Raw genomic sequence first — 23844 nt, 5'->3', positions numbered from 1 at the left:
ACATGAGTTGGGGCAATCACAAGCACAAATACAGGCTGGGCGTAGAATGGATTGAGAGCAGCCCCGAGGAGAAGGACTTGCGGGTGTTCGTTGATGAGAAGCTCAACATGACCTGGCAGTTTGCGCTCACAGCCCAGAAGGCCAACTGTATCCTGGACTGCATTAAAAGAAGAATGCCCAGCAGGTCGAGGGAGGGGATTCTGCCCCTCTGCTCCACTCTGGTGAGACCCCACCTGGAGTCCTGCATCCAGCTCTGGAGCCGTCAGCACAGGAAAGACATGGACCTGTTGGAGTGGGTCCAGAGGAGGGCCACAAAAATGATCAGAGGGATGGAACACCTCTCATACGAAGAAAGGCTGAGAGAGTTGGGGTTGTTCAGCCTGGAGAAGAGAAGGGTCCAGGGATACCTTAGAGCAGCCTTCTAGTACCTGAAGGGGGGCTACAGGAAAGCTGGAGAGGGACTTCTTAGAAGGGCATGTAGCGATAGGACAGGGGCTAGTGGCTTTAAACTGAACGAGGGTAGATTTAGATTAGATATAAGGAGGAAATTCTTTACTATGGGGGTGGTGAGGCACTGGCACAGGTTGCCCACAGAAGCTGTGGATGCCCCCTCCCTGGAAATGTTCAAGGCCAGGCTGGACGGGGCTCTTTGAGCAACCTGGTCTGGTAAGGTGTCCTGGCCTATGGCAGGGGGGTTGGAACGAGGTGATCTGTAAGGTCCCTTCCAACCCAAACCATTCTATGATTCTATGATTCTGTGATTAATGTGGAAGACAGCTAAAATAACACTCAATAGTAATTAATTCTGTGCTTGTCAGAACTGCATATACCCTAGCTACAGTAATTTGATACTGAAATTTTACTATGAATACCAAAACCAATGGTCATAATTAAGATTCATGTTTGTGGACAGAATACAAGAGACCGTGAAAGGTGTTGTTGGAGGATTCAGCAGTGTTTCTGTGTATTTTCACTGTGTGGTTTCAATGTCATTGGAAAGAAAGTTTTCATTCTGGTTGTAGCTGTTTAACAACATAATTGCACTGGTGCATTGCAACTGCACAGTTCCAGGGCTAAGTCACCCCTCCAAACAGGAGTGCTTCAATCTCCTTTTCAAGTACAATCAAATCGGATCAGCTTTGAAACAGGAATGTGAGTAGATACTACCACAAATTCAAGTTAGTACTACAAGGGTTTTCATAAAATTCAGCAAAAAAATCTGGCATGAAGGCTGTGAGAAGACGCTGTGCTTGCTTTCTGTCCCTTGTTGATGCAACCAATATGCTGCCATAACCCTCAAGAAAGAAGGTGTATTTCATTCTGAGATGGTTAAAGTATCTGTTACATGATGCCTTCATGCACGTATTTGTCCATATGTCCTATATGACTGTCTTGCTAATACAGTACTCTTTTTTTTTTACAGCTAACACTGTAATTGTGTCATGCGTAGATACCTGTTCATCAAATAACACCACTTTTCCACTTTGTACTTTTAACAATTCTTGCAAAAGATCACTGCAACCAAGAAGAGAAAACCAGACTATTTTACTGAAGGCCATTGTAAATTATTCCAATTTCCAAAATATTCCATGTATTTGCCAGTCCTCCAGGAAAGAACAACAATCTCATACTAAACACACAGAGTGTCAATCCAAGAGAGATGTAGATGTTGATCATCAAGGATCAGGGTCAGTACCTAAAGAAGGTGAGTAGGGGAAGAGAAATAATTTTGAAATAGTTATTTATAACATAAAAGACAAGATTTTGTTTGGTAGTGATGAGAAAATTATAATGTGCCGCTGGTTCTCTATGGTCTTTGAAAATCTACAAACAATGGGGTTTTTTAGCTTTCTTTGCATGGCTAGGAAATGCAGTTTTTAGGTCAGATTCTCAGTGGCATTCATTCCTGGTTGTCAGTGAAACATGCCAGTAGCAAAATGCTGATTTCTTTTCTTTGAGGATGTTGTAAAAGATTGTAGGGGGTGTGTCATTATGTTCGTGGGGCTTTGTATTGGTCTGGAAGGAGGGTGCTGTGAGAAAAGAGTGCTTTATCCAGCAGCCACCTGGAATGTTTCTGCTGCAAATTTGACCTCTGCCACCTGGCTTTTACGAACACTCTTATATCTCCACCCTTATTCTTTTAATCTTGCTAAATTTTCTAAAATATTTAATGTATTTTTAAGGAGTTGTAGTTTCTGATCAGTTTTCACGCTGAATTTGCTTTTAAATGTCATTGGGGAACTCTGCATGTTGATTGCCGATATTACACGATGATCGGTTGTGAGCAAGTATCTGAAGAACTAATTCAAAGTTGGTAACTGTTCAGATGGCAGCTATACAAGAAGTAACCATTTTTGTCCTTGTAGTCTATGATATCCATAACTGTGTAGCATCAGAAATGGCCTTGCATGCTTCACAGAAGGCAGCACTGAGTAAGGACTGGCACAGCAATGCAGAGAAGAGTCCAGCAACACCCACATCTTCTCAGAGCACTAGCAGTGTATTCCTTCTGTGCCATACACACTTGCAAAGTATCTGGAAACTTTTGGGGAAGAGGCTGTCTCTGATTTTTGCTTTCCTGACATTGTCAGCAACAGGGGCAACAACGCAAGTCTTGAACATAAGAAAAGCAGTTCTTTTCCAAATGCATCATTTGCTTATTACAAAATAGCTGTCTTAACAAGTATGGAAAATAACAAAACAAAAAATATGTGGAAGAACTCTGTTCTCAGTTATACCTGTACAACGTTAACACTTTTGACAATGTTTAACCCACTTGTGTTTCTTGTCAACCTGTGCAAGTCTCACAGCTTGTGTGGTTAGAAGTGAAACAAGGACCTTCTGCAACTGATAGAAGAGATACTAGATGTACACTTGAAAGCTCTGTCATCATATGGCTTTTACTTGGTTCTTATTTTTTTCATTGCGTGATTTTTGTTTCTGTTACCTTTGATAACAGCCGACAAAACAACAAAAACCTGAAAAGCTCTGAAGCTGGTAGTAAAGCAGAAAAGGGACTATAATTTGCAGGGGAAATATATTTTGTATAGATAATCAATACTCTTCAGAACTGCTCAGAATAACTTTACGTGGTATCTTTGTGTCCATTGTATCACAGTCAATAATATAAAATCCTACTGCATGTTTTTGCAAATGAGACAGAGAACTTATTTTATTGTTCTTTCTGAGAGTTGTCTCTTTCTCTGCCATATGTTATGTAACAGTTTTGTTTTGATTTTTAGTTCCAAAAGCAAAAGACTCACTGGAAGTGAAAGCAGATGTTATTTATTTTTATAAATATTTTAATTTCACTACGATTTCCAAGAAAGAAGAAGTGGAGCATAATACTTACTATCTGCTGGAAATCCACATCAACAATTCTATAGTCAGCAGAAGAAATGCACCCGAAGAATACCTAAATCATTCCTGTCTAGTCGCAATGATGGATGACCAGAATGACTGTATGAATATTTCACTGCAACTGAAGTCTTACGTGGAATGTAAGTTACAAAGGAGAGTCAGAATAGAAATCAAACCAGAAACAATATGAGCCTTGCAAAAAATCTCCAGTAGGTAGTTCTCTGCTTTCAGCAACCATTTGAAAGTATTTAAGTATTTCACAAGAAAAGAATACAATTTTGATCATCCCTTAGTAGAAGACCATCTTTAGTAGGCAACTGACAGTTTTTACAGTGATTTAAAGCAGATTTAGATGTGGCTTTCTTTTTTTTCCTCGAAGCAGCACAGCAAAGTAAGTGTCTGTACATTTTTTTGCTTAGCGGTGACAGACTCACAAATTGCATGTATGACAAAACCTGGAATTACTTTTTCCTCTCGCCTTCCTGATAATAGCATAACTCTGTTGTCTTGGAGGTAAATGAAAAAAATTCCTGTTAAATTCAGTGGCAGAAGAACCAGGAGACAGGTTTGACTTTTCTTACTGTTGTACTGCAATATCCTACTACACAGCCTCACTACAGTACACTTAGAAGAGAAATCTTCAGCTGAACTAGGCTTAGTTTTCCCAGAGGACAGCCTGTCAGCTTTTCAAAACTCGCTTTGTGCTGCAGGAGTTTTTGGGCTGACTGCCTGACCATGGTCAGGGCTTCCAGCCCGTCTATATGCAATGCTTGCCATCTGGGAGTTGCTGAATTATTACATTCATTTAGTTTTGTATGGCAAATGCATTTTATGGCGTACCTTTGCTGGAAAAAAAAAAAAGTGTTTTGGAGTTGGCTAAACCTATGTTAAATAAGTCCAGGTAAAATCTTAGAGAAGAGAGGGCAACTTCGTTTTTTTTGACTAAGTAGGTCTATCTCTGAGAGGAACATAGTTTGTAGCTTGCCCTGCTAACTTGTGTCAAAACTATGAGCCAACCACCCTTTGCCAATGGTGATTTACCTGGGAAGTAGTTATCTCAAATTAACAACAAAAATTAACAACTCATCTTTTTTCTATTTACTTCTAAAAAAATTAGAGGTGTGCTCAGGCCTTTGACTAAGCTGGGCTGATACACAAGTCTTTACAAGTCACTGCAAGATGGGGTAGAGTACTTTTTGTATGAAAGGAGCCTAAATGACTGTATAAAAGATATTTTTAGTTCTGAATTAAGAGGGATGAACTGTGCTTACCTCAAAGAGCCATGGGGTTATTGGCAGTTACCTCATGACTCCTCAGTGGAGAAGATACACAAGGGAAGTCGATGTAGGTCTAATCATGCTATTCTAAGTCAAGGAAAGGAAAACAGTGGTTTGGCTATAGTCTGTAATTTGATTTCATATGACTCACAATAACATAGCTGGTTTTTAAAATAGTTATTTGACAATGCAAAGGTATGCATTAACATGCAGCTGCCAAAGAAGTTTGAAAGGTTTTTCAACCAACCAGGGTGGAAAGTTCCCCCTATCCTTTGTCTGTGGTGTATAGTCCTGGCTTGCACTAGTTACTCAGCTAATTCCCTGCGGAACGTGGGTGCATTTCTGCAGCAGCTGTTGTCCGAAACAGCAGCCTGCCTCCTACACCTGGTCCCAGGCTGATTCTTCCCCAAGGCAGCTTTGGTTAAAAGAACTCCCCAGAGGGGTCCTGCTGGTAGCATTTCCGCACTTTTTGATAAGAAAATTTCTATATGTAGAATCTTACCTTCTCCTGTATGTGGAGATGGACCGGGAGGTTGAGAATGCCACCACAGGCCAGTGTTGGACAGTGGAGCCGCTCCTTCTGTGCTCCATCCAGACAAAGAGGGGATATATATTAGCTCTGTTCTACCTTAAATATAAATGTTGATCTTTGAAGCATTTTCTTCCTGGCTGAGTTGCATATAACAGTTTATACAAATAGGAGAAGTTTTCATTCACTTCGCTACATGTAACTGTTTCAGACATGGGGAGATAGATACAGGTGAAAATAAAACTAAATTCTAGATAGGAAACTTCATTTCAAACAACAAAAAAGGCTGGAAGAAAAAGGCATAATTTTCTATTTTGTTTTAAATTTTCGTCTGTGGGGACAGGCATGGTCCAAAAACCTACCAGGATTGAATGTTCTGCTTTTCTCTGCTGGTGATTTCCTGCTTCATTTTATCTCTTCTATGTTTTATGGACAGATCCAATGTGTATGACGAAGATCATTTGGCTCACTATGATTCCAGTAGTTTTTGTGTTTACTATTTCAATTGTCATCTACAAAATAATCCAAGAAAAGGAACAAAACTGTGAGTAACAAACAGTTAATCTGCATGAATTAAAATTTTTATGCAGTGAAAAATGTATACGTTTACAATAACAAAGCTTCTGATTATTAATATGGTTCAGACAGCAACATTTTAATTGTAATACGGTGAAAGCTTCTTATAGAGGGACAGAAATGCACAGATGATTGATACTATCACCTCTCACCTCTGAATTGTGGATGCAAATCCAAGCTTGTTGATGGCGAATGAAATATGGGTTTTTTTTGACAGATGCTTGGTGGCCTAAGTTCCTTAATGATATGAACTTCTGGTTTCAGACTGATTCCAACAGATAAATAATTACAGTTCAACCTTGCTGAAGGTCTGAAGTAGAAATGCCAGTGACCAATATAAGCAGACTGAAATACCCTTTCTTTCCTGAAGATGATTTATCTAGGTCACGGTCAAGAAAAAAATACAGGATAGATAGGAGGAGATATGCACTCAACTGTCTGGCCTAAAAACTGGTTATCTAAATTCAGTGGTGCAGGTAATCCTGTACAGGTCAATCAGGCTGTGCCTTCTTAATCCCAGAGTTGAATTAAGACCAGATAACATTTCTTCTCTTTGCTGTTATTTCAGCAAAGAAAATATTGCTGTGATTCCTGAATCAGCGCTATTGACTATTCCAAGTGATTAAAACTTTGCTATGAAAGAACTTGTCCTTAGTTCAGAGACTGAAACAATTGTTTCTACAGAATGCCTTCACCAGCCAAGACAGGTTCTTCCTATGCAATTAATTTGGGATACAGGCTGAAATCAGGATTTACAGCATTTCTTCTAGCAATATACGGTGAAGAAAGCAAGAATAAAGTGTAGGAGTACCCTGAGCTTGAGACTTTTGAGCAATCAAGATTAGATCCTCTGCACAAAAACAATGCAAAAAATCGACCGCTTATCAGCTGCTGGTCCTTGTTTTCATCCCAAGTCAGAGGTAGGTGGTACAGGGAGCACACACCTTTCATCAGTATGAAAAGACTGTACTTAAGCTGTTACCTGAGATAATAGCTCTTGGATGCTTTCCACAGCAATTTCCTGAGACTTTCTGCCTGTGTCAGCCCTGAGCGGGCAGAATGCCTCCAGACAACCAGCATTTAGTTGCTATTACCAGGCAGATGTCCATTCCCCATGTAGTCCAGAGCGGCCAAATGGAGACCTTGGTCACAGGGGTAATAAAAAAATGATGAGCCATATCCATTCCCCTGCTCATCCCTACTGTACCCACAGGCAGTTTTGTAACGAAAGAGCAGTAGGAGTCTAGCTTTAATCACAACTGAACAGAAGGAAAAGTGCCCACATACAAAATGTTTCTGTGTTTTTTTTGCATAGTGTAAATAATTCATGCTTATATTTTTAATGAATAAGCAAAATAGTTGCTTAAAGTGGCAAATCTGTGCCCCCCCCCCCCCCCCCCCCCGCCGATGATTAGAGAAACTCCTTATGATATTATCTTGGTTAAAATACATGATCTTTTACGTACTGCTAGACCCAAATTCTGAGACTTATTTTATGTGTATGAGAATCCCATGAAGTGTAAATTAGGTATTTATAAGTGGGCTATTAAATGCTCTAATTTGAAGGACTTTTATTTGTGATTTGAAAACTACCTATAAATGTCATGTGTATGGTTTTCTATGCTTTGAGTCATAACATCCCATAACACCCCAGAACTATTAGTAGTGATGATTAATGATTTACTGCCTTCATTCTTAACCATCAGTTTTCTATTAAATGCAGGTTTATCAGAATTGTCATGGACACAAGCAGTGAGGAAAAGATGCCCTTTTGAGGCTTCTAATTACTCATTTGCTTCTAGAATACATTTTCTGTTAATAGTGAATAGTGGGTTTATTAGTTAAATTTGCAATATCTAACATTATAAACAACACCAATATGTTACTGACAAAAGACAAGCACATAAAAATCAGATTTAAGGGTTATATTCCTTGTGTGTATATATTATGATGCCACCTTTAATTGCAAGCCTATATACTGCTTTTTTCAGTACTGCCCAAAGAACGCAGTAGAATGTTACTATGAGCCTAAAACAGCTGCTAAGAATTTTTACAGTCATAATGCAGTTAGTCCTTTTTATCTTAATTTCTGAGCACTACTGAAAGCTGTTAAGAAATATGGAATTATTCATTTTGTCTTGAGACCTTCCAAGACATTCTGCTAGGCAGACTCTGAGACTCTCTGAAACATTAATGAAGTTATTTCCACAAGTGCATAAAATAAAATATCCAAATAAACTTGGTGGAGGTTACAACCGATCCGTGACAAAGGAGCTAAATCAGAAACTAGTCCTTTTGCCTTTTCCCTTCCACTCTTGTCTTATGACCACTTCCAGAACTTTCTTTGACATTAACTGTTAGAATGCATGCTTAGGGCTTCAGTGCATTAGATCTCCGCCGGCTCTTCATAAAAAAATGATGGCCTAAAAAAAGCTAGCTTAATGAATTTCTTAAAGATGAAGTTTTCTAATGTTCTTAAAGAAAAAAAAAAAAATCACTTCTGTTATGTAGAATTGGAGCGAGCCTGTCGTCAGAAGCTGGGTGAGCGCTGAACTGCAGTCACTGTAGAACAGGGCTCACCATAACAGCTGCACAATCAACTGCAGTAACCCCACCAAGACCTCGGTATTAAGAGAGCAGCAGAAGGATGGAAAGACTGATGAGTTTATGAACTGGGTGCTGAGGACAGTCAGAAGCCTTCAACCCACCTCTATCCTGCTCTCTCTGGGTGGTGTAGAGCTTGCTCTCAAACTGTGGTTCCAAAGATGAACACCCCACTCTTGCAAAGAATCTGTCAGCTTTCTGGGATGCCAGCACACTCCATCCTTGCTATTCTACTGTCAGCAGTGTGAGTCTGAACCTGTACTGGAACATATACTTCTTCGATAACCTTCCAAAATTTATTCACGGTACACAGTATAGAGCATGGAAGGAATAATTTGAAAGGGGCAAACCTGAATGGAATTTCCAGAAAATTTCGTTCAGGAAAATATAAAACATCTGGCCCTAGGTTCTCCTCATCACCTTATTTCAAAGCTTTCCTGTTTTTTTTGTGGAAGGTGTTGAACAGTTTAAGAATAAGGTGTTTACCACATTTCTGTCTAATCAGTGTTGTATGTAATTCTATAGTTGAGGATAATGCATTTTGTTTAAAACAGATCGTAAACACAGAGTAGCAGCAGTTTTGACTATTCTAAGGACTTCCAGACATGCAAGAAGAACCATATCTGCTACTAAAATTCATCCTTTTCCTGGTAAGTAATACAAAAGTAAAATAAAAACCTAATAAATCTTGAGGCATGAGGAGGTCAAGAAAGACCTTTTAAGTCTTTTCTGTCAGAGGATGCTTCAGGCTTGTTTCAGAGTCACTTTGATCCTACACATATTTGATCTGGCTTATGTTATGGAAACATTTTTATATCATAAATAAATAATGCTGACAATGAAACTATAAGAAGACTTATGTATCATGCAGGAATGCTTCTCCCAGTCTTCCAAATGTATTCCATTAATGACTTTGGGTTTTTTACCGCCTTTTAATTTTTGGTTGTGTTGCATGACACATTTGAGGTTTGGCAGCTGAGTGCTTTGTGTGTGTATGAAAAGCATACACACATGTACACACGTGTATGCATGGTTTATGTGTTTAAGACTATTGACAAAATCTGCTACCAAAGGATAGAATGCGTGGCTGTATCAGGGCTCAGAGAATAACTCTGCTGGCACTTTGTGGCCTATTTCTAGGGAAAAATTCCCACAAAGTACAATTTTCTAGTTTCAGATAGGAATTGAAATGTGGTCTTCTGAGAGGATAGTATGTTTAGCACAGATGAATTAAATGGCATGGCTAAACTCAAAGTTTTGGTTCCAGAAATTATGATTTGGTAACAAACCTCTGTGTGAGGGGAAATGAGCAGCCGTAGCTCTGAGCGTCACTGATACTGCTGGAAGAGTCATATGCTTCAATAAATTTGTGGATTCTGGTTTCATGAAGGGAGCTCTGTCTTTAAAAAGGTTAACACGGACACATAGAACAATAGTTCTGAATGGCAAACCAACCTCCCTCCAAAACAAGAACAACTACAAAGCTAGCAAATGAAAAAAAAGTTTTAAAATTTGGCTAGGTTTGGGTACCTCTCTGTTTGGTTTGCCGGTTCTTCAGGAGTAAGAGGAGACTCAATAATTTCTCTCTACATCTCAGTAACTCATGGCACTTAAATTTTACCTAGGAATGAGTGAATAGCCCTCTGTCTGTCTGAACTCTCCTGGGAGTACAATTTATGCTCCTCAATTTTAAAGCGCTGGCTACCTCTAAGATGTATTTATGAGCTCGTTATTTTCATCCTGCAGGAAAGGAATTATCTTTCTGACATCTTTTGTCTTGAGTAGCTTCACTAATACCATGCCTGTTTTATCAGCATGTTCACAATGACATTTTTAGTGTTGTATATCCAAAGGCATTTTTGATAATGGAGTATTATGGAAATTCAAATCTAGTTTTACTAGATTTTACTGAAGAGAATAGGAATCCCATATTAGTCTGTCATTCTTACATATATGTTCATCCCGCTTTAATCTATCCATTTAACCCAGAAAGAGACTTAGTTGTATGAACTACTGTAATGGGTTTTAATTTAATACGAAATCCCTTGATTTCACACACCCTAATTCCAGTCAATCCAGTCAATTTCCTGATTTATACCAATATAAAGTAAAGTGGAATCAAGACCATTTCAAATGAGTTTATTTTTTCCACAGTTGCTAAATTTAAGATTTGCTGCTGTGATAATGGATTATAAATAGCTATAGATCACTTCTGCGACAGCCCTTGATAATATTTTCACTATCATTAGCGCATAGCTTGGAATCTTGAAACAAAATATCCACTGAAGACAATACAACGACCCTGGAAACAGTGTAATGAGACTAAATAACTATCTATTTGAGAGGATGTGACAGTATCTCCTATAGATGAAAAGACGTATAGGTACTACTAAAAGGTTATTCAAAGTTCAGAAAGGATAAAAGAAGAAAAAGAAGGAAACCTGTACTTTGAGAATGAGAATTATTTCCTAGGCAGGCTCAGGGAATTACTGTCTTCATATCACTGTGGTCCTACAAAAAGATAATTTATGGCATGGATGCTAATTTTGTGAAACTGTTAGTGGCTCTATATCCATGAGTCGTTACCATTAAGTCTGGTGGTCAGAGGAAAGGAGGGAAAATAGGTAGTATGTTCTCTAGGGTAGGATTAAAGTTACAGCCTTCCAAATTCATGGTACTACAAAGGATTAAGCACATATAGTGACGATATGGGAACTTTAAAGCATTCTGGTCATAAATGTTGACTAAACATTACCTGTGCTGTTAAGCCAAAAAAGTATGCACTAGAGCATGGGCCGTACAGAGCACATTTTCTAGACTTTGGATCTGTTCCTGCCATTGCATTTATGTAAAACTGTCCCTTGAGTGGTATGAACTGACAAAACACAGTTGCCCTTAAATGCAGCCACAAGAGAAGGGAAAGAGTACAGGGTGCTTTTTCTTCAGCGCAAGAACTAAGTATTCTTTAAGTGGCCTATCTGTATTTCCAGACACAGAGCGTTTTTGTATCAAATAGGACTTGATAGTAGTAGCACATGGAAAATAGTCTGTAGAAGAAAAGTCGGTTCCTTGCTTTGTGTTCACGGCAGAGAATCCTAGGGAGATTCCCACATCAGAGATTTCTATTGCAAGAATTTCTTTGATGAGTTTTCTCAAATTGAAGAGGCAGTAGAAGAGGTTTTGGAACAACTTAATAAATTAATAATAGCAATTAGAAGGACTAGACAGTATTCCCCACAGTATTTTAAAAGAACTCAGATAGAAACTGCTAGCTGTCATGTGCAGCTTACTGCTTAAATCAGCCTCAGTTCCAGAGAAAGGGAAGGCAGCTATACTTGCCCTGCTCTTATACCTTTTCCGTGGCCCACTTACCCTAACCCACTTTAGTACCTTTCCCACTACTAGCAACGGATTAAGGATAGCTATTCTCATATAGCTGTATCCTAAACAAAAACAAGCCTGGGGGCATGGCACAGAATTACTTGGTGGGAGCAGGCCAGTGTGTGTGAACTGTACATTACATTATTATAAAAAAAAAAAAAAAAAGAAGTTGCACATGAAACAGAATGCATAAATCAGGATGTTCAATACTTCGGCTGAATCTGCCTAAGCAGGGTCTTTTAATGTGGAAGTTTCATTAATATAATTATATGGGTTATACTGAAGTGTGAATTTATATTACAACAAGTCTACCATTATAAATTCCTATTTAGATCTACTTTTCCTAGCTTAGGAATGACATTCCTTGATTATTTTTATCCTATTTTGAAAGCAGCATAAGGTCTGTTGGAAAAAAAAGCCTGCTTCCATTCCTATGCTAGAATGGGACCGTGCAGACAGGGAATCATATTGTTAATGTCATCATGTTATTGCTCTACAGTCTGTGTGGGCAACCTTAGTTCAGACATAATGCCTTGTTCTACACTGCTCAGACAGTACACTTCACTCACTTTCAGTGGTACTCCATTGGCTCATGGAGTGACAGCTTGGTTCGTCACATTTTAGGATACAAATACAGGATTTCCTGACTCACTTGTCTGACTCACAGTAATGCAAAGTTAATTCTGATGGATGGTAATTGTATAAGTCACTCTGAAAGAAGGACATTGTAGGATCATGGTGACAGGCAGGACTCAGAGAATAAAACCTCAGGGTTTCTGGCTTGTGCTTGTTTTCTGGACTGTTTAGACTTTGTGACATTCATCGCATTTGATATAAGTGGGCTTGACAGCTGTAATTTGCACAGAGAGAAATCTCCTGTCAGTCATTTGAATTCCTGTATTGTCTTCTGTGCTATCCTATTAAAATAATAGTTTATCTCTTACAAGATTAGAGGAAACAGGCAAAATCCTACCATCTCTCTGATGTATAGCTACAGCTTCAGGTTAGTTGACAGGTTGGAAACAGAAGCAAACGCTGGCCCAGTAGTGTCAGGGCTGGCATCCCAGTGAATTCAGACTCACTCCTCCTGGTATTCTCCAATACATTTTCTTTTTAGAGAAGAGGACAGGCAAGATACATCTTCTACAGCAGTAAGTAGATGCAAAGCCAAGAAAGGAGAAATTTGTTTAATCTTGGCCAAGTGAAGCACCACCTATTTGATTCTGATCCTTTTCAGTTCCTGACACAGATGAATAGTTGTCTTTTCCTCTGCAGCTTAGATGAATAATGCTGGGAAAAGCAAAGCTTGTCACAGTATTCGATATTCAACACAGACTTACACGCTTCTGAGAGGCAACATTTCCAGAGAAAAATTGTGAAGCCTTATTACCACTTTGGGTCTTTTTTAATGTTTCAGAAGGGAGCATAAAATCTCTAGGATACAGGTAATTTCTGGGAGCTTTTCATAGCCCCTGTATGCTTTCAGGAGAGCACCATTGCACGAGGGGCCATTTCTCTGCTCAGTTTGAGTGCATGCAGAACAGTGTCACACACAGGCTCTGAAGGGAGTATCAGCCTACATTCTCATTCTTTCCAGGTTCATCCTGAGGGTGAAACAAGATCCATTGCTATTTTTCTAATTTTAAAACTACCTCAGTTTTATTTTAATTTTGCTTTTCATATTCAGTTGCTTAATTATCAAGATCCAAACTCTATTTTTTAATCGCATTTTTAAAATGAGAAGACCAAATGCTATAGTCAGTGGAGAAGGGATGTAGCTAAATGTAAGTGGCACAGTTCATCCTCTCATTATGAACTCAGCAGAAACCCATTTGTAGGTTTACAGAAGTTGTGGATGGTCAGGAACAGGATGGACCTGGAGTTAAAATATTAATTGTGTTCTACAGTAGTTCTTTGACAAATGCATTGGATCAACAACTGGGAGTTCATTTGCCTGACAACGCTATTTCCGCATTTCTTTGTCTGTATCCCAGTAAGATCTCATATCGGGATCTGTGTTGCCAGTGTGCTAACAGCATCACCACACCTCTCTCTGCTTCTGAGGTGCATGCTGTTATCGTTGTTAACAACTGGATGATACCCAGTAGCTGTCCCTGTGCGTATGACGAGATAGCTGAGGCCACATCACGTGTTCCTTGAGCGGCAGTCTGGGCTGCCCTTATGTGAAAATGAATCAGAAAGTTCACACTCTAAATTTCAGTTGTTTCTGCTTAACCAGGCAACTGTAGGTTTTTGTATTTTGGGAGACTCTTAGTTAACCCCAAATTTGCATGCTTTTGTATTTTCACTACTCGTAAAATTTCCAAGAGCATTTTAGTTGCCTACCTTCAAGCTGCTTCCCAGGGAGACTTAGGATCAGCATGTTGTAGTCTCACAAGTATCAAGAGGATGTTAAATACAAAACATAGTTGGTACTTTCAGGAGTTCCTGCATCTCTAGGCACTGAAGTCTCACTGAAAAACTGGCTGTCCACCTCTGCCTTGTGTTCAGATAGGTCTCAATTACTTTCAAACTTGCAGATTCAATGTTTAACTCTCTGCAGATGTATTTGCTGTTTAATAATATGGATAAAAATTATTTTAACTTTCAATAGTGAAAACCAGCAAAGAACAGATTCCACTTACTGTACAGACCACAAAGATACTGCCCATAATTCCTGAACAAGAGCATTGTCATGTAGGTGCATCAACTGTAGAAGGTAAGTAAATATCTTACAACTCCAGTTATTCTGTTTTGCCTCGTATTTTTAAAATTAATAGTATGCAATATCTGCTCAAAATAAATTACTACTTCTTTTAGCTGAGTATATGAGATGACAAACTGAAAAATGTGTTTTGTGAGAGCTAGGTGTCAGGGAAACAAAATCAATTTTCCTTCTGCTACCGAGGGTCATCTGTAAACTAATGTGTCAGCCTGGTGTGTCCCTGAGGGCCCCAGTGCAAATTCTGATGCTATTTTTCTGGTGTAGAATATTGTGCCCTGGACTTCAAAATTATGCTGGCTTTTGTTTCTGACAAGGGCAGTGGAAAGAAGCAATTTGCAAATGATGTCTAAAGAAGCGAGTGTTTGAAATAAATAGTTTGCTGAGCAAATTCCCCAAATAAAAATATCAATCACTCTGTCATTGTTACACCAGTCAGAAGGTGCGGCAAGAAGTTGTTTTCAGTTTGGAACTAAAACTAGTCTCCCACTTCTAACTTTCTCCAGCCCTTGTACTACAATAAATTGTTTCAGGAAGTCCAGATGTAAGGAAACAAGTCTTAAAAGAAATGTGCAGTAAAAGATACCTCTTGTTGGCAATACTTGTAATGCCTAGAAGCAGAACAGATGGTGCCTGAGTAAGTAATACCAACTAATATAGCAATTGCATAGACCAGGTTATGGCTACTTGCACAGATTATATTACTGTTTATGGTGAATATTTTAGGTTGAAAGCTTAAGAAGGTCCTTCTTTACACCTATTTAAATTGGATGGAGTTTTATTGAAAACTCAGTACCATGTCCTCCTATCTTTTTTAATGTGTTAAAAAAAATGATGTACTGAAGAGCACTTTGATTTTTGTGCTTTATGTGGAACCATAAACAATGAAGTTGTATGTTGAGAGCAACGCTAAAGAAGAAATTGTGATCAGCATTGCTGACAAAAGATGAAGTATTGCCATAATAAATTAATAAATGACATAGATTATTGTTTGGCTTTTGAGAGAGACTAGCTGGGTTACAGGACAGTGTACTATAAGGATTAAAAATACTGACCACTTTTAAAGTGATTTCCATCTATAGATCTTACGAGGACTTGAAAGATGGAAAGTCGTCATTATTACTATTCTAAAATGTGGATATCAGAAGGCAGAGAAAGCTAACATGACCTGGGAAGTCTGTGACATAGGTGAGCACAGTTCTCAGATCATCTGAGTTCAGCTGTTTGCCATTTGGACGTCACGAGCTTTTGCTGAGTGAGCAGGCCCTTTCCCAGAGCCCCGTCAGCTGCTCTGGAGGGCAGCTTCTTTCTTCTTCCAGGGACTCCTCCCAACTGCTTCAGTATTAGACCATTTCTTTTTCCGATACCTGCCAACTGTCTCGCAGGTAAACCTTTATCTTCTTCTACCCCTGTCTGCCACTCACCCACCCACCTTAATTGTTTCCTGTGAGAGCATTTACTCTGGGGTTAAATACATTTCTAAGGTTGTAACAGGATGTGTTGCTAAGGGCGTGCTCACTAGAATTCGGTGCCTTTATTTATACAGTATTATGGCTGATCAGTACCATGCTTTGTCCTTCCAGGATGTTGGGTTCACCAAAACTTCTCTTTTAGAAGCAGGAAAAAATCCATTGTGGCCCATTCCCATGCCAAATTAACTTTTGTGTTCCTAGAGCTGGGAGTAACCATTGGGATCAACCTGCTAGCACTCCTTTTGCTTTCCTTATATTAAGTGATATGTATTAAAGAATAGAAAGAAGAGATGGAACAACTTTGCAGATCTTTGATTGCTCTGTGAGGGAATATAGGAGATCGGGGATGCTTTGAGATGGAGTTATCCCATTCTTTAATCTCTGGGTTAGTGACTGAAAGAAGATTAGGTATTTTGAGAAACCCCAAATACCTTGTTCCAGTGCTGTGCTGTATGGAAGGAAGCTTGTTTTCCTGGTCATAATGAAGCCTTCCTGTCAGAAGGACTGCTGGCAATGAGGTGAAAGCTGGGTGTGACATGTGGGATTAATGCCAAATACATGAAATTGTAATGTTACATGACATTGTGTGGAAAGATTATTAAATGCTGTGGTTGGAGAGGCAGGAACTTAGATCTAGATCTGCCTTTCATCACATTAGTTTTTGAGTAACATTTCTCAAAGGAGTACTGTCTCAAAGCTAAATACTCTGTGAAAATAATAAAAGCACTTACTACTTTAGTTTTGCTTCACTTCCTGCAAAGAAAAACATCCCCCCTCATCTGATAAGGTCAGGTTCAACTCATTACTACTTGTGTTCGTGGGTGGCTCCGTGCCTAACAACACTGCAGTTACAGGAAAGCTTGCTAGCTAGAAGTTCTTCTGCTTGCTTAGGCTGTGGAAGGAGATTGTGGTCTACTTTTCTTATGAGTGCTAGGGTTGTCTCTATGAAGTCTCTAGAATGCGACTAAAGACTAGTTTGCTCAACATGGAGGAGCTGGCTGCATTAGAAGTGCTGCACATGAACAGCTGAGTACCGAGACTGAAAAACACAAAGATGATTAAATTCCCAGAACTGACAAAGACAGTTATAGACTCCGTCAACTTGATAAAATCTGCTTTTTCCCAAGAAGGAGGTGGGATGAAGGTAGGGAGTATGTACCAGGAGCTTCTTGATCAAAAGCATCATCTTTGTATCGCGCTACCAGCTGGTCCCCTGAAGCACACGCACTTCAGACCACCAATACAAGAGTCTCAAACAAGGAAAAGTTCTAGCCTGAGCTAGAAACCTGAGAGAGCTCCACTGGGGACAGTGCCTACATCTGCCTGTCTCTGCTTCAAATATGGCTTCAGTCTCGTTGGTAAAAGTTACCCAAATGCCTGCCCTGGATGTAACAGGCAAGACGAGGACAGGCAAACTGCTCTTGAGTTCTGCTTTTCCTCATTTCCAGCTAGCTGAAGCTGCGCTCAGAGAACGCATTCACCGCAGCACAGATTGTCTGTCTGATTTCTGTGTAAGGAGGCTAGCTACACTGTAGGCATGGTAGGTGTCATAGCAGCTGTAAGGAGGATGAGATGGAAAAGCAAGGATCACACTTACCACTGTCCTTATTGCTACTGAGCTGGAGAACCTGCTGATGGCCTCAGCAGTGGCCCTTAACCCAACAAATTGAAAGCTGAAAGGCTTGACAATGTTGGTTTTAGCCACAGGAATTTAGTAAGTTAAAAATCCAGATTAGACAGGAGAGCAAAGTATAAGGGGTATTATTCACTCATCGCTCCAGTCTGCAATAGGGAAGTATTTGTCTTGCTGATTGATGGAGAGAGATCAATAATCAATGACATGTTGCTACTTTCTGGTGGATTTTTCTTTCTATGTCAGAAAAAGACATGTTTCTTTTTGTAAATGTTTTTAGTGTCTTTATATTTAAGACAATACTGTTGATCATAGAATGTAAATATGTTGATAAATATATGACCAGCACATGGCCACACAATATACTCATATCCTCTGTGTGTGTGTCTATCCATATATCTATACATGTGTGTATTTGTGTGTGTGTGTGTGTGCAGAGATGCATGCACATGCTCCATTACATACTGTTCATTGGTTACTGTCACACTGACAGTTACTTCAGCTAATAAAAAAATCTACCAACTTCTGCACTCATACCTTTGCCAAAGGGGAATCTTTTCAGCATAGCTCACTTAATGTCTCTGTGTATTTTCACAGTAAGTATTATTATTACATTTGAGTGCTGAAGTTAAGAATCCTCCTCTGCTTCTGCTGTCTTTCATTAAACCACCATATGAGCAACTGTCCTGGAAAAAATGAATGAGCCACGTCTCTCAAGTGCTTTAAGACAGCTCTCTCTTTACATATGGCATCTGTAGATGTATTCCTTAGTGCTGTCAAATGGTGACATTAATTATTGTAAATTTCAAGGCTGCTGTTTAGGTAGGAAGCATGAACATTCTATTCAGGGCAAATATTTGCATTTGGAAGCAATGTAGTTGAGGGGACAGCATGCTAGAATAAGGCTCTGGAGACCCAACTTTTTCTGTCTCTGCCAATGACATCTCATTACTAATCTGCACCGTGGAACTGTTTATCCTCAGCTAAAACAGAGATTGTGTAATGCTTTTAACTTACAAAGCACTATTTGCATCAACTATTATTTTTTAGCAGCTCTAAAATGCTGTGGGATGTGTATCTGGGTCTGCTTTTTTTCAAGTCAATACTCTCATCTGTGGCAGATGCAAAGACATTACAGCTGGACTGATAGCAAGAAATCTGGGCGAGCAGACCAAAAGGAGAAATACTGAATTCATATATCAACATGAGCCTACCAACTCCCTTTACTTAGAAAAATACAGCGTGTCCATAAGAGGACTAATGATTCTGAATGTGCTTGATTCAATGGCTATTCTCTAAAATAGTGGGGGCACAGAATAATTGGCTTAAGAAATAAAAGTGAGCAAATAAGAGTCAAATCACCATGCCCATTAAAACAGCCCTATATATGGTGAACAGCCTGTCTGAAGGTATTAGAGCATTCAGGAAGGTGATTTTACTGATGGTTAGCCCTGAAATCGCTGTTATGTAGGGAGGGTTTTGGCTAAACATGCCTTTGGAGGCTTCGGAAAGCCTGTCTGGAGGAGTGATGTCGCTCTGTGTCTGTCTGTGCTGCCCTCGTGGCAATCCTTCTTTCCCCGGTGGTGGGACCACGTGGCGTCTGGGCAGGCTGCGCAGGGCTTGCTGGCCTCTTCCACGCCAAAGGTGCGCTTCACAGAATCATGGAATGGTTCAATCTTACGGTGATCAGGGCAGGGTAAAAATGACGTGTGTATAGCACGAAGAGTAATTGTGAGCCTGCTCCAGCAGTACTTCTGTCCTCTGGCTGTTGAAGGGGAAGCAGCATTGAATTCTCTGGATCAAATGGAGCATTAATGGATTTCATAATGACTAGGGACAGAACAGTGTTCGCCCTTATTTGGGGAAGCTATACACTGATACAGACCTGACAGTTCCTGGATGAAGTGCTGCCATTTTCTGAGGAAAGAAAGAAGGACAACTCAGCGTCTTAAAGCCAACTGTTGTGGACTTTTTTTTTTTTTTTAAAAGTGTGCAGCATTATGCTCTGAGCTGTTGTTAGATAAAATTCACACAAATTGGTCACTATTACCCCAGACACTTTATTTACTGCATCAGTCTCTTTGACAGTCAATGCCCCAAGGACAAGATGAAACAATCTTAGTGTCCTGCCTCCCTCCCATTAATTCTCTTAATAAAACCAGTGGATGCGTCAAAGGCTGCATAAAAGCTAATGAAAGTTCCACGTCAGCAATTTCTAGCACTTTTTAGTATGTGGCCTTTCACCACCAGCACTTCCATCTCTCTTTGTAAAGAGCTTTGAGATCCTTGAACAGGTAAGGTGCTTCACGTTTCTGTATTTCTTCCCGAGTGACACTGTAGCTGTATAATTAGATAAGACAAGTTGATCTCCCAGTGGCTATAGAATTTAAGGCACAATCTTCTCTTCAGGTGAAATGAATTATAAAACTGGAACGTAAGGTAGATGACAGGTAACTGAGAGCGAGGAAGCACAGGGGAAGCATGCGTATGGCTAAAAAGGTGAAAACGCCTTTCACAGAAATTGTAAAATAATAGAAGTTGATGGGTCCCTTTCCTCTCTTACCACCTAAAAGCATGTGGACACAAAACCTCCCACATGGGTCGGCTGGCACAAGAGATCAGTAAGTAACTAAGTGTATGAGAGGCTGATTCCTACCCAGCTACATTCAGAGTGTTATCACTGCTGTCATTTTCTAAGGATACCCTCCCCTAGCAATTCAGGAATTTAATTGTGCAGAGTCCAGTCTGATACCAGAAAAATTCAATGCAAGTCCACCCAGGGTATTACCTGGGCTTTGGCTGAGGCCTCTGCTGCCTTCCTGAAGAGGTCTTTAAATCCTGTCATTGCAGAACGTAGTAGCACAAACAGAAAGGGCAACTAAAAATATTCTTTGCTTTTCCTTCTGTGATGGTGGCTTTATGGAAATGTTTTCCTGTTTAAAAGAATCCCTCTCTCATCTGTCTTCGAGCAAGACACCCACACAAACAACAGAAGATACAAATTATGCAGGGAAAACAGTGAAACATAGTTCAAAACATTCTCGCAAAGGCACGTACCAAGTGTACTCAGGAGTGAGAGAAAGATTACAGTTAAGCTGTTTTTGTAAATCATGCATGTATTTGTAAAGACCAGTAGGTGTGATTTTAAATTGCTGGGATCCTTCCAATTACCCTTTTGACACATTTTCTGAAAAGCAGCATTTTAGTGCTCAGAAGTGATAGATGTACTGTGGTTAATGTCATCATAAAATCAGGTGTGACGCTGCTGAAGGCAGAAGTTCGTACTAGGACTGACGCACTGGTTTTGCCAGTTGGCCATTTGTGTAAGACATTGCTTTTAATGCTTTCATGAATTCCTGTAGGAAACTATGAAAAAAGCTTTATGCCCACATGCAGCTTTAAACTGTTTTCAGGACTGTATGCAGTCACTCAGTTACATATTTATTTTTTAAATATAATGAAAGATAATTCCTCCTCTGTTTCTGCTTCCGTAATAGATTCAAGTCTTCATCATATATTAAAATGAAAACTCCTCTCAGCACGAAAGAGCTCACTGAATCAGATTGCTGAGCACGTTCTGGAGTACTTGGCACAATGATTTGGCTCTGCATAAAATGCATGCCAGGATGCGTTTCTCTCCAAACCAGACACTTGGAGGTTTTTGAAGGGAAGCACTCCTGCTTGCTTGCACAACTGGACTGTAATAGGCACTGTGCAGGCTGCTTAAACCCCCTGTTCCATTAGCTGGCATCAATTTTTGATGCATTGTATGCTGCCTACACTTGTCATTTTCTAGTGCTCTTCAGCAGCTGCTGCCTCCAGTATGATTGCACAGCCAAAGAAACGCTTCTTATCCCAGTTCTTATGATGTAAAGGAAACGGGAGACGGATCTTGTTATCGGGCGTGCCACTACAGGAACTACCAGAATGGGTGACAAGCTACATTTGATTTTTCACTCCGTGTGCAAATAAAAAGTACAGAAATCCTGCACTCCCCACCCCCGCCATTGTATAGATCCCCCAAAACTAAGATGAGCTTGACTGGGATCTGGGCATTTTCATATCTCAAGGTTCCTCATCACGTGCTACTCTGGAAGCTGCAGCCCAAATTTCAAAAGCCTCATTGATGATTACTGAGGAGTATCTTTCGCTTGGGAATGTGGAAAACACTGCTCTTGTTTCATTATTTCTAAATTTGTCCTACTGTATATGAGTATAGTACGGGAAATGCAGTCGGGCACAGGTTTGCAAATCCTTTCACCCAGCTGGTGGTTCAGGTTGGTCTATTTTTATTTTTTCCCATTAGGATAATTTAGCTTATTTTGGCTCGGCTGCAGTAAGACCTTGTTAATACCCCAGATTTACTTCTGAACACTCTGCTGCAGAAGATGCCCAGGGGCTGACACAGAGCAAGAGATTCAGGAGTGGAGGCAGATAGCACACAAACCTCTCTCCTCATCTAGCTGCCAGGAGGGAAGAAGAGAGCGAGTGAAGCCTGCTCAGTTATTTGAAGGAAAGAGATCAATCACCACCTACCTTTAAGACCAAGCTGAACTCTGCGAAGAAGGAGACGCTCTGAAGAAAGCCAGTTTGAGAGGCTTGAGGGACATCCTTGCTGGAGCACTTAGCCAGGTGGATGTGGTGAACGCTTTCCAGGGCAGCTTCTGGCGCTGCCCACTCTTATGTTGCCAAGCTTCCCTGAAAGCAAGTAAGGTCCACCGCTTCTCACTCAGGTTCCTGCCTCACGGTCTCGCGGGGCAGGTACTTAAACCACCATTCCACTGGCAGGTATCATTCCTAGGTCTTTTGCTCCAATCTGATGTGTACCGTCTATTTTGTCTGCCTCTCAGTTACAATGCTGTTTTCTTTTGTAATAAAGAGAAAAATTCATTACTATGAAAGTCAAAAGAATGACACTTAAGATAAATTAGGAAAGACCTAACTAACCTTTTTTTCTGATACTGTTTTCTTCAGTTTCAGGTGTCACCATATGAAATACCATTACTGTTGGATGAAGGAAGACACATCATACACCACAGAAGAAAGTGTCACCATTTCCAGTTTGGGGAGCGATGTTATATGTCTTTTCCTGAGAATGCCAACTACGAGTTTTAGTTGAGAAGCTCCATTTTATCCATCACCAGAACTATCTGGTATTAAGAAAATCTGAATTATGGACAAACATGTTTTGCTGTAGAAACAACTTCAGTTGGAGAGTATAGATTTCACATCTATTTCCAGTTCATTCAGGGTTTATACTTAATTATACGGTTGTGAGATAATCCTTGCAATCATTTCATTTTCTGTCAGAGAAGAAATTTATTTTATATTCTCCATAGGATAAGAAAGCCTGTTTAAAGATAGAAATTATTCTCTACTTTCATGAAACGAGCAGAGTTTTCAGCCTCTGGAATGCTCTAGGTGGCTAAGATGCTTAAAAGATACAATTTCTGGCTGTTGAGGAAGGTGGCCAAAGGATCATGGAAGGGGAGAACTCTGCAGCACATTTTAATTTCTGCAGTAAACCAGGAAGACCTTCATAAATTCTGCAACGTCCTAGTGGATAAAGAAAAAAATGTGGAAAAATAGTGATTTGGCTTCAAACCACAAAATCGTTATTATTGTTTTTTAATAACTCATTAAGACACCAAATGGGTTTCGTACTTTTTGATAAATTGCATTGCTATCTTTTGTATTAGCTTCGGTCATTAGTATTCAGACTCATTATCTCCTGGAACTTTGCCTTACTTTCCATTTATTACTGCTCCTCTGAGCGTAATGGAGCTGTTTGGGCTGAGCAGGGTCCCAAACTCATTTGGTGCTAACATGTTATTTGTGGGTACAATTTAACCATCAATTACTAGGCAGAGACAGAAATTGCAGAGCCAGGGCTTCAGACTCCCTTGTGCTAAATCCATCAGGATGAACAGATTGTAAACTGCCCATTGCAAATACAATATGCAGCAATTCAGCATCATGCTAATACTTCATCACCCCCATCCCGTACATTCATACAGCTTATCCCTCCTGAAGCTTTCCAAAATTGCTTCTCCAGTCATTATACTGCACCAAGCCGTTCAGATTTAATAGGAATAGTTGTGAACATTAGCTTCTGAATGATTTGAGGCCATATGGATTTTTTTATATTTAGCTGGATACATCTGAAGCATGTTTCTATTGCTTGCTACCATCTTATAAAAAAAATCAGAGAAAAATACTGACTTTCTTGATTTGGGGGCTTTTGAGGCTTTATTGCTTGTCTGTGGTAATAACTTAAAGCTATTCAGAAA

The 23844-nt window shown here is 39.8% G+C and overlaps 1 protein-coding gene across 1 annotated transcript in view; it reads left to right on the top strand.

Annotated features, from left to right (window-relative positions):
* Window positions 1-23844, top strand: part of TMEM156 (transmembrane protein 156) — a 28755-nt gene extending 4911 nt beyond the window's left edge. Inside the window, exons 2-7 of the mRNA XM_075422164.1 lie at window positions 1424-1705; window positions 3243-3500; window positions 5603-5710; window positions 8901-8996; window positions 14342-14446; window positions 22529-23844. Of these exons, the coding sequence (XP_075278279.1) occupies window positions 1424-1705; window positions 3243-3500; window positions 5603-5710; window positions 8901-8996; window positions 14342-14446; window positions 22529-22548 (869 nt within the window). The 3' untranslated portion in view covers window positions 22549-23844. The remainder of the gene's footprint in view (window positions 1-1423; window positions 1706-3242; window positions 3501-5602; window positions 5711-8900; window positions 8997-14341; window positions 14447-22528) is intronic.

Source organism: Opisthocomus hoazin, chromosome 5 (genome assembly GCF_030867145.1).
Source record: "Opisthocomus hoazin isolate bOpiHoa1 chromosome 5, bOpiHoa1.hap1, whole genome shotgun sequence".
Taxonomy (NCBI): domain Eukaryota; kingdom Metazoa; phylum Chordata; class Aves; order Opisthocomiformes; family Opisthocomidae; genus Opisthocomus; species Opisthocomus hoazin.
Note: the sequence above shows the minus strand (reverse complement) of the source record. Positions and strands in the feature narration are given on the sequence as shown.